General features: G+C 43.6%; 2 protein-coding genes across 2 annotated transcripts; both read right to left on the reverse strand.

The window, feature by feature from the left end:
- Nucleotides 1-5084: 5084 nt before the first annotated feature.
- Nucleotides 5085-5483, reverse strand: LOC148550189 (uncharacterized). Its single transcript, XM_088494361.1, has one exon. The coding sequence runs from the start codon at nucleotides 5481-5483 to the stop codon at nucleotides 5085-5087; it is 399 nt and encodes a 132-aa protein (XP_088350487.1).
- A 2909-nt stretch (nucleotides 5484-8392) lies between these two features.
- LOC107609547 (uncharacterized) lies at nucleotides 8393-10650 on the reverse strand. Its single transcript, XM_016311548.3, has 3 exons — nucleotides 9930-10650; nucleotides 9088-9741; nucleotides 8393-8751 (listed from the first exon to the last, which is right to left on the reverse strand). The coding sequence occupies exons 1-3, from the start codon at nucleotides 10545-10547 to the stop codon at nucleotides 8596-8598; spliced, it is 1428 nt and encodes a 475-aa protein (XP_016167034.1). The 5' UTR covers nucleotides 10548-10650; the 3' UTR covers nucleotides 8393-8595.
- Between the last annotated feature and the right edge of the window lie 661 nt (nucleotides 10651-11311).

The following is an 11311-nucleotide window of genomic DNA, read 5'->3' on the forward strand; positions in this document are numbered from 1 at the left end:
TCGTGAAACAGGAAAAAAGTGCCATATTGATGACTGAAGAGGCCCTTAAGGCCCAAGTGAAGATCGTGGCTCCGGACTTCGACACATCAGCAATTGGGGTCTTCAAGACCATTCGGGACGACAAGATTATCGATATGCTGAAGAAGTGACTCTTGTGTTGTATGGACTGTAATTTTTGTACTTTGTAGCTTTGCGAATTTTGTCGTTTTATGTCTTTGATGTTGTGACTTTAAACTATTTCGCTGAAATGGTAGTTGCCTGGTCGGTTTGTAATCTTTCTTCGCTTCTCGTGTGGCCGGTGATACTTTTATATTATGATTTGTCGCCGTTTTATTGGTATTGGCTATTCGTTTGTTTACTTTACCGTTACGTTGGTAGTTGGCAAGGCCGGGTTGTGGCCGTAGCTGATGAGGCCGGGTTGTGGCCTTTATCATTGCTATAGCCGTTTGTCGCGGCATTAATTTGGGTGTTTCCCGGGGTGATCAGTCCTGGGTGACCGTGTCATCGCCGTGTTAATCATAAAACAAGTGAACGTTAATCATGGGATATAAAAAGGGAAAAATGAATTTAATCTCAAGTGAATATTAATCGGCAGCTGGTTAGATCTATAACAATAATAAGTATTTGACAAGAGTAATTTATTTAACCGTAAAGAAACTTGGGTCTTACTGAGACCGGCAGGTCGCCCACTCAGCGTATCTGGTTTACGAATAAAACCTCCTTAGGTTACTCGCGTTCCATGTTCTCGGGACTTCTTTTGCCGTCGAGTCTCTCTAGCTTGTAGGCACCCCTGCCGATTACTTCCTTCACCCTGTACAGACCTTCCCAGTTTGCTGCCAGCTTGCCTTCCCCGTGAGTCGGTAGTCCGATGTCGTTCCGCCGCAGGACCAGGTCATTTGGTTCGAACTCTCTCTTGAGCACTTTGGCATTATAGCGCAGGGCCATCCTTTGCTTCAGTGCTGCTTCCGACAAATGGGCCATCTCTTTAGCCTTGTCTACTAGGTCTTTTTCCACAGCTTCTTCAACTCCTCCCAAGAGTAACCGTGGGCTCGGCTCGCCGACCTCTACAGGTATCATAGCATCCACCCCGTATGTTAGGCGAAACGGGGTCTCCCCAGTAGACGACTGCTGGGTTGTGCAGTAGGACCAGAGGACTGAGGCAAGCTTGTCAGCCCATGATCCCTTCTTCTTATCAAGCCGCCTTTTTAGGCCTAGCAAGATGACCTTATTCGCGGCCTCGGCTTGACCGTTCATCTGGGGGTGTTCCATGGACGAGAACTTTTTCTTTATGCCCAAACCGGCGAGGAACTCTCCGAACTTCTTATCAGTGAACTGTGTCCCGTTATCGGAGATAACGACCTCAAGGATGCCGAATCGAGTCACTACTTGTCTCCACATGAACTTCTGACAATTTGATGAGGATATGCTGGCCAGTGGTTTGGCCTCTATCCACTTGGTATAATAGTCGATAGCAATTATTAGGTACTTGACTTGCCCCGGATCGACTGGGAAGGGTCCTAGGAGGTCGATTCCCCATTGTGAAAAAGGTCGGGAAGATGTCAATAGACTTAGCTCGGTTGCTGGTGCTTTGTGGAAATTGGCGTTCTCCTGGCACTTGATGCATCTTCTCACGAATTCTTTAGAATCCTTCATCATCGCTGGCCAGTAGTAGCCAGCTTTGATGAGCTTCCTTGCTAGGGCTTTGCCCCCGATATGGTGACCACAGCATCCCTCGTGGACTTTTCTGAGCAAATAGTCCGTTTGGTCGGGACGCAAGCATTTTAGTAGGGGTTGGCTGAGTCCCTTCTTGAACAACTGGCCTTGTATGATTGCATACTTGGCCACCTCCCTTCTCAACGCCTTGGCCGACTTCTCGTCTTCAGGGAGCTTACTGTTTTCCAAGAAGTCGGTGATCGGGTCCATCCAAGAGGGATCTACCTTTGTTAGATGGAGGGTGACTGTTGGTTCTTTTATCAAGCCTTGGATGAGAGACCGATTTCCTGCTCCTAGCTTTGTGCTCGCCAGTTTCGACAAGAGGTCTACTGCGTATTCTTCTCTCTCGGGACGTGTTGTATTGAGAACTCCTCAAATTTCCTGGTCAACTCTTTGATCTACTCCAGATACCTTTGCAGTAACGAGTCTCTGGCCTGATATGTTCCATTGATCTGGGAGGTTACGACCTGTGAATCACTGCATACTTCTAGTCTCGTGGCTCCGACCTCCCCGACTAGGACTAAACCGCCCAAAAGAGCCTCGTATTATGCTTGGTTGTTTGATACTAGGAATTCAAACTTAATCGACTGCTTATATAAGACTCCCGTCAGGCTTTCCAAGATTATCCCGGCACCCCCAAATGTCTGGTTGGAAGCTCCGTCCACGTGGAGCTTCCACCGTGTACTCAGTGTCCTGGTTGGGTCTCCTGTGACTTCTACCAAAAAGTCGACCATTGCCTAAGCTTTAATCGCCTGCCTGGGTTCTTATCGTAGGTCGTATTGGGATAGCTCAACAGCCCAAGTCATCATTCTTCCCGCTAGGTTGGGTTTCTGGAGTACCTGGAGGATTCCCTGGTCCGTCCTCATGATCACTTGGTGGCCCTGGAAGTACCGTCGCAGTCTACGGGAAGAGGTCAGGAGGGCAAGTGCTAGCTTCTCTAGTTTGATGTATCTTAACTCTGCTCCCTACAGTGCTCTGCTCACAAAATAAATTGGTTGTTGGATTTTTCCTTCCTCTCGCACCAAGACCGCCGCCATCGCTTCATTCGTTATGGCCAAGTACAGGTACAGCGGCTCGCCGTTCTTGGGTTTCCGAGAACAGGTGGTGTCGCAAGTATCTTCTTGAAATGCTTGAATGCTTCTTCGCACGCTGGGGTCCATTCAAACGCTATCCCCTTCTTCATCAAGTTGAAGAATGGTAATGCCTTAGCAGCCGACACCTCGAGGAATCGGGACAGCGCAGTGAGCCTTCTTGCCAACCTCTGAACGTCTTTGGTGCACCCTGGGCTCTTCATCTGGAGTATTGCTTCATACTTTTCCGGGTTGGCCTTAACCCCTCTTTGGGTAATCATAAACCCCAAGAATTTTCCCGCTTCCATGGCAAAGGCACACTTAAGCGGGTTGAGTCTCATGCCGTGTTGTCAGAGGGAGGCAAATACATTTTCCAGATCACTTATCAGGCCCTCAGGTCGGGTGGTCTTTACCAGGATATCGTCTATGTATACTTCCACTGTTTTGCCTATAAGGTCATTGAATATCTTGTTCATCAACCTTTGGTAGGTGGCCCCTACGTTCTTCAGTCCGAACGGCATTACCTTGTAGCAATATATTCCCCTTGGCGTTATGAACGCCATCTTTTCCTCGTCTGGCCGGTGCATCAGTATCTGATTGTAGCCGGAATAAGCGTCCATGAAGCTCAGATACCGATATCCCGCCGCCGCATCGACGAGCGCATCTATGTTGGGGAGGGGGTAGGAGTCTTTGGGGCATGCTTTGTTAAGATCGAAGTAATCTACGCACATTCTCCATTTTCCGTTGTGCTTTCTAACTAGGACTACATTCGACAGCCAAGTCGAGTAGTCGAGTTTCTGTATAAATCCTGCTTCAATAAGGCTGGCCGTCTGCTTGGCCACCTCCTCTGCCTTTTCTTGCGATATTTTTCTTCTCCTCTGGGCCACTGGCTTGACTTCCGCCTTAACGGCCAGGTGATGAGACATGAGCTGGGGGCTATCCCCGGCATGTCAGCTGGTGTCCAGGAAAAGAGGTCGTCGTTAGCCCTGATCATTTCCATTAGAGGTTCTTTCAAATTTTATGGGAGGTTTCTGTTCACGAAGGTGAACTTCTCCTCGGAATCGCCAACCCTGAACTTTTCTAAGTTCCCTTCCGGCTCGGGTCTAGGCTTGTCGTCAACCCTGGCGTCCAAGTCGGCGAGGAACACTCTCGATGCCTCTTTGGATTTCTTTCTTAAGAAGAGACTGGCATTGTCGCAGGCGACTGCCATTTCCAAGTCCCCCTTTATGGATCCCACGGATCCGTCATCAGCGATGAACTTCATTATCAACATCCTTGTACTGATTACTGCCCCGAGATCGTTGATGGTCTTTCTTCCTAGGATGACGTTGTAGGCCGTGGAGTCTCGCAGAACCACGAACTCCGCCATTACCAACCTCCTTCCTTTTCCTGGTCCTAAAGACATCGGTAGGGAGATTATCCCATTGGGTTTGATGAAATGGTCCCCCAAACCTACCACATCGTGCTGGTGCGGCTTTAAATCGGCATCTCGGAGACCTAGTGCATCGAACACGTTGCGAAACATTATGTTTGAGTCAGCACCGGTGTCTACGAGAATCCGCTTGATCAGGCCGGTTCCCACTCTGGTCGTGATGACCATCGGGGGGCTTTCCGCGATCTCATCAAACCATTGGTCCTCCGGGCCGAATGATATGGGCGGAGTCCTTTTGAGGTTTTGCGTGGGGCTGCGTGACGAGACCGTTAGGACCTTGGCATCTTTCTTGTGGGCCGACGTCGACCTTGGGGCCGTGTCTCTACCGATTACCACGTTTACTATGGTGAGGCCGGGCTCGTGGTCCTTGGGCTCTTGATGTCGTCTCACCGCGTAGCTCTTGTCCCCTCCTTCTCGGTCCCGATCTTGTATTCTCAGCTCCCTAATGAGGTGGGAGAATTCGGCTAACTTTCCCTCCCAGATTACTTGTTCCAGCGCATCTTTTAGGTCAAACAGTCCTGTATCTTGTGTCCATAGCCCTTGTGGTAGTCACAACAGAGGCTCTTTTTCCCTCCGGTTTTGTCCTTCAGAGGTCGGGGCTTCGACAGGATCCCCTTCTCAACTATCTGCTGGTAAACTTCTACAATCGGGACCTCGATGGGGGTATAATTAGTGAATTTTCCTACTCGGGGAAGCAGCTTGAATGTCTTGGCCGGCACTCCGTCTTTGGCATGCTCCTTCATCCTTTCCCTGTTATCGTGCTGCCGGGGTTCGTTGTAGGCAGGCTGCCGCTTGTTGACCGCCACCACTTGATTGACTTGTTCATCGTTGATATATTCTCTAGCCACGTTCTGGATTTCCTGCATCGTTCACACCGGCTTAGTGGTAAGATGCTTCCTAAAATCCTCATTTAGAAGTCCATTCGTCAAACATAAGCTGGCCACCGAGTCGGTTAGGTCGTCAATTTTCAAGCACTCATCGTTGAACCTATCCAAGTATTTTCTGATCGGTTCGCCGTGTCTTTGTGTCACCCCGAGTAAGTTGATCGGGTGCTTCGCCTTTGCGATGCGGGTGGTGAACTGAGCCAAGAAGGCGCATCTGATGTCTGAAAACTTGACTACGGAGCCTTGTGGGAGGTTGTTGAACCACCGAATTGCAGGTCCTGCCAGAGTGACTGGGAAGGCGTGGCATCTCACCTCGTCGCCTACTCCTTCCAAGTTCATCCTGGCCTCAAAGGCCGTCAGGTGTTCTTGTGGGTTGGGTCCCATCATACCTCATGTTCGTGGGCTTATCAAAGTGCTTTGGTAGCCGGACCTCAAGGATTGAATGATGGAAGGGGGTCGCACCCATGATTACAGGGCGTCGTGTCCTCCTCGATCCTTCTCCATCGTCCTCCTGACTTCTCTCGTCGGCTGGCTTCCTTACAGGTCGAGTGTAGATTACGGGGTCGCGCCGTCTTCTTGGCGCTTCCCGGTTCTCCTCCTGGAGACTATCCGATCCGGATCGCGGGCTCGGTGTACGCCTATAACGACTTCTTTGGGGACTTCTCCCTCGTCTGTTGGTAGATCTCGAATAGCTTGGTTCGGGAGTTTGTTGACGATGTCCCTACTCTGCCAGCTGACGTTCTAGGTTCTGCACCCTATGTCGCAATTCCTGCATTACTCTAGCACTATTGTTGCCTGTTCCCCCGAAGGGGCGTCTCTCTTCGAGTCATGAGGGTGGCTCGGGTTGTCGTAGAGGGGACCTCGTGCGTTCGCGGGAGGAAGCCGCCGAGGTCGCCCCCTGGGTTCGGCTCCATCGCTAGGCTCTACGGGACCCAGTAGGAAGTCCATTTGGTCTGAGTCCCCACAGACGGTGCCAATGTCCGATAGATCGGTTATCGGGCAGTTCAGGAAGGGATCTCTTGTATGGAGTTCCACCGGATTCCGGGTCGTGGAGAGGGAGGTTGGAGCGGCCGACTTCCCGAGTTCTTCGCGTAGAGGGGGGTGTCACCTGCAAAGACACTCCGACACTCAAGTCAGTCGGGTGTGCAGGCGTGAAAAGAGTATAGGGTTGTTAGTGACGTACCTTGGGGGAGGGGTAGGACCCTCTCTTTATATACCCTGTCAGTAGGGCGGGTCCCACAGGGGAAAACCTCCCTCCTAGAAGGTTCTTCCCCCAGCTGTCCTATAGCTGGCGTAGAGGGCGCGTGTCTGGGTCACAGACCGGGCAGGTCGCGCGCGCGACGGGCCGACCGCTCGGGTCGGCACCCGGTCCAGTTGGGCTAGGCCGTCACAAATACTAATAATAACCATTGAAAATATCATTAGAAATTAAAACATGTTATGACCCAAAATATTTTTATGATAACCAAATAGTGTTTGAAATCTGTAGACAATTTTTTTTTTCTTTTTTACTATTCACACAAAGAACGAAACAAAAAGTTTCCTACGCTATGTATGCAGTGTGAAATCAGGTACAAACTCTTTTGCTATTGATTCGCTGGTTTAGCAGGTTTAATTTTCTTACAACATGGAAAGGGACCACCTGGAAAAATCACGCTAGGACGGCGTAAGTCAAATTCTACATGTTACTTTTATAGGTGCAACACACTTTACTTAACAAGGTGTATAAACACTCTTCTAATTATCTTTAAAGTAATTACACATAATAAAAATTATATTTTCTACTTTATTAATCTTCTTATTATTATTTTTTTACAAACATTCATAGTTTAAACGAATTAATCTGTATTTTATAGATACTTTAAAGATAAAGTCATCCACCATGAAAAGTTTTACTCTCTATATGGTTAACACTTTGTTTAAATATAGAAAAAAAAATAAGAAGTAAAAAAAAAAGAGAAAAAAATAGAAAAAAAAAGAATTATTTATATGTTGTTTAGATAAAAAAAATGAATAAAAAAAATTGTTTGAACAAAAAAAATTATAATAATATAAAATTATATTAATACCCTTATAATAAAATATAAATGCGTATTTTTATTAAAGTATGGTTGGATATGTATGTCAAACGAGTGTCAAATAAATACCATATTCGTAATACCTTATGATATGCAAATCCGGTAACTCAACAATATGTGCATGATTCATAGATTAACTCAACAAAATGTGCAATCATAATAATAGAATTTTAGAAGCAGCAAAAAAAAAAAAAAAGAAAAAAAAAGAAAGAAGAAGAAGAGATGAATAAGGATATGAAGTTGTTGTAGGTTGTAGCACCTATGACGATAATAAAAAAGTCTCACAGCCCATAAATTCAACCTAATAAAATTTATAAATTCAATTTTAATTTTAGTCTCTATCATCTTATCTTATCTTCATATTACCATCTTATCTTATCTTTACTTTTCTCTTTCGTAAATAATATTTTATATATATTTAATTTTATTCTTATAATTCAATCAATCAAAAAATACATACCAAAATATTCTCTATCTTTGCGTACTTTTTTTTGTACTTTTTTAATTTTGTTAAAAAATGTTCTGATTTCTGAAGGCATTTGTTAGCAAAAATCATTAGAATAAACATAAACAAATTATTTCAAATAAAATGTGTTTGTTATTCTTAATACATTTATTTTCAAAATGAAGGGATTATTTTGTAATAGCATTGAAACACCAATTCTTTTTTGTCCAGGAATAGTATTCAATTTGTAATGTCTCTTTTAAAATATGAAAGAATACTTAATCATCAAACTGATTCATTGAGACTTCTCATATTCTTGAATCCAATTCTTTATATTGAGCTTATAGAAAACTATTCCAAATCATAACCATTAACTATTTAGTTACTAGTCTTTGATGTGTTTCACGTTATACTAAAAGATGTTAATACTTCAGAACAATTTAACTTTGTGGATCTTGAAGAAATGTAAATAGGAAAAACTACTTGATGTAGAAAGAGAATGTTTAATGTAGTAAGAAAATCTCATTACCGTTAAATCAAACTTTCTGCTCTCTTCAAAGAACCTCTCAAGAGAAGTCCAGCTAAGGCTGGATGTTGTTTAAGAACCTATAGTGTGTACCCATGTAGTGTGTTGTACTAATAATAAAATTTGAATTAGAGATATTGTGTAAACTCGTCTTTCATGCTTTATTTAAAATTCTATTAATAAATATCAATGAAAATACATTATACGTTGATTATAATATTAGTTTTAAAACACAATTCATATAATTATTTCCACTGTTCTAACCAATTAATATCTAGTCATAACGAACAATATCCAAATGGGTTCATAATCAGTTATTACTACAACTTTAAAATAGAAAAACAAACTGAAATTCACCAAGAAAGCAAACATAAAAATGGTGAACAAGCAAATCAAGTAGTCCTTTGATTAACAACAGCAAACCAATTTCCTACTTTATGGCCAAACCTACTCTGTGAATTTAAAGAAAAGGGATGACAGCATTCGTGAAAATGATAGTTTCCCAGACAACACCGATGCCTTGTCAAGGGGCTCCGTCACCAGATCTGTCATCTCTCCAGTTGTAAGCAGCAACAGGCTCGGGATTTCAAGAAAGTCAGCAGCCTAAACAACCACAGTCACAGCATTGAGTTAATTTGCAAATTAACATGGAGGAGATCAAAAGATTAGAAAACTTTTGGAGCATGTATACTAACTAGCAAAGGGAATTTGCTCCAGTCAAAGACAAGAATGAATTAGATGCTCAATCTAACAATGAGAACCACATTCATCATGATACACACATCTATTAGCATCCACTATAAAATTAGATTGAAAAGTAGGCATTAGAGTATTAGAATGACACCACATCCATCTATTCTCTCCTGATCTCAACCAAATAATATCTAAAATCCGTGCTTGTAGTATATAATATCAAGAAACAAGAACAAAGAAACTAACCTCGTACAATTCCGAGAGAATGTCTATGTTACTCTTGAGGAATTCTGTGACCCAGCACCGGAAATAATCCACAGCCACAAGGCCCTCCTTGATCCGGCGGGAACCATATATCTTATGGAAATCCCATACCTTAGAACAGAAGTCAATGATTGATGAGAGTACAGAGCTATCAATGTTCACAGGGATCTCAGTCCACCAACCACTACACCTAACACAGCGTCTTAAAAACACAGATTCATCAACGGCAACACTCTTATCGATCTGCAAGACCTTTCCGTCTTGGCTTCTTAAGGAGACCTGGGCAAACTGCAGACGTTCGTCGCCCCAATAAAGAGAAAGGCAGACTTGACCGAAGGCAGGGGACTTCATGAAAGTCTTGAATTTATTGTGATTATGATGGTCCCTACCCGGATTCCCAATCTGAGTGAACCATATTCTGAAGTTTCCACAGGCAACCTTATCCAAGCCTCTAAATAACTTGAGGTTATTCAATTCCTCCAGAATGGCTCCACCGCGTTTGTTGTTGCCGGCCATACCACAGAAATAGTGGAACATTTCGCTCGACAAATTGTCATTGAGGTGGCCACCATCCTTGCGCTTTTGCACCTTACTTATCGCTTCCAGCAAGCTTGGGATCTGAAGATCTTGCGCAGCCTAGAGGATCCAAAGTAATAATGACAAAGGGAAATCAAATGTATTAAGATTAAAGGGGAAACGATTTCTTATTGAAGGAATAAGCTAACAGCTGCAGCCTACACTACATGCTTCCACAGAGTCTAATTCAAAATCAAATTCTAACCGGCTAACTAACTAACGGCATCTAACAGAATGCGAAAGCTGACCTGATGCAACTCGGGGAGAATGAGACTGTTCCGGTTGAAAAAGGCGGTGGACCAGGCCTCGTAGTGGGCGGCAGCTTTGTCGTGGGTCTCCTGGAAATGTTGTTTCTTCTCCAAGAAGAGGATGACCTGAGAGAGGACATAGCTGGAGACATTAGGCACGGGGATCACTCCATCGCCGTCAACCACCAAACCTTCTTCAATAGCATCAGCGTGGCCCTTCAAAACCCCAGATTCAGCAACAAGGCTCTTATCGATCCCCAGAAGTTTTAGATCCGCCGTGCATCTTTTTTTACCCCTTTTGTACCAATCGTGGAGAGAGCAGCAGAGACCATTGAATCCGTCATCCTTCGCAAGAGTGTAAAAACGAGCTTTCGCAAGCTCATATTCATGGCAGAGCCGACGAGACTCGTCCGGCTTAAAACAGCGCGCCAAAAAACTTGGTTTACTGTGTAGACGAGAGAAAAAGAACCAATCGCTAAAGGCTTGACAAGCATCCACGCTGTAGAATCCCGATTGCTTCAGTAGCAAAAATTCGCTAATTAGTTCTTCCCGTAATGCAGTTTCGCTGTCGCTTACATAACAGAAAAAGTCGAACAACCCGGACAAAAAATCCTCCATCAATAAGATAAAGTGCAGAAGGAAGAGGAAAAGCCGGAACTGGATCCCTCCCTGCCTCTTCACATAGAAAGAAACTGTCTCTTTGGTTTCTCATTGGCTCAGTGGCTGGTTTACGGGCTTTCTTAATCTACATGGAAAAGGGACCACCGGTCTGCTGTATTCAAGGCTGCGTTTGTTTACAGAGATAGGACATTGATACAGGGACATAAAAGACACAAAATTATGTTTGGCAGAAGAAATATGGACAGAGACAATGTGTTCAGAGACATTAAATTAGTGTATTTTGTGTCCATCCTGACAAGAAAGACACGAAGACACTAACAATTTCTTTCATTATTTTTGTTAATTTTTCATAATTATAATTTTTATTATTATATTTTTCATCTCAAATTTTTTGAATGAAAAAAAAAAGAATAAATTAGATTTTCATAATTTGTTCTAGTTTATTACCAAACAGAATACAAGAACACAAAATTTTGTGTCTCTGTCCATCAGTGTCTTGTCCTGTCATATTCTCAGTGTCTTGTCCTGTCCTGTTCTCGAAAACAAACGCAGCCCAAATGTCATAGATATACAATAAAAATACTAAATAATGTGAATAATAGATATGTTTAATGTTTAATTTAATAGGTATATATATATGATTATATTCATTATTTTTAGTTAGATGGTTATTTCTTTTTATTCGATTTATTCATGTATAATTAATAATGGTTGAATGTTTAATTCACTAAATATAAAGATGATTATCTTAACAATTTAAG

This window comes from Arachis ipaensis, chromosome B7 (assembly GCF_059453495.1).
Source record: "Arachis ipaensis isolate K30076 ecotype BB chromosome B7, ASM5945349v1, whole genome shotgun sequence".
Lineage (NCBI taxonomy): Eukaryota > Viridiplantae > Streptophyta > Magnoliopsida > Fabales > Fabaceae > Arachis > Arachis ipaensis.

Coding starts and splice junctions, on each gene's coding strand:
- LOC148550189 (XM_088494361.1), bottom strand. CDS start 5,483: ATGGGACCCAACCCACAAGAACACCTGACGGCCTTTGAGGCCAGGATG.
- LOC107609547 (XM_016311548.3), bottom strand. CDS start 10,547: ATGGAGGATTTTTTGTCCGGGTTGTTCGACTTTTTCTGTTATGTAAGC. Junction 9,742..9,929: donor TTCTCCCCGAGTTGCATCAG/GTCAGCTTTCGC, acceptor TGGATCCTCTAG/GCTGCGCAAGATCTTCAGAT. Junction 8,752..9,087: donor TTCTCTCGGAATTGTACGAG/GTTAGTTTCTTT, acceptor GTGGTTGTTTAG/GCTGCTGACTTTCTTGAAAT.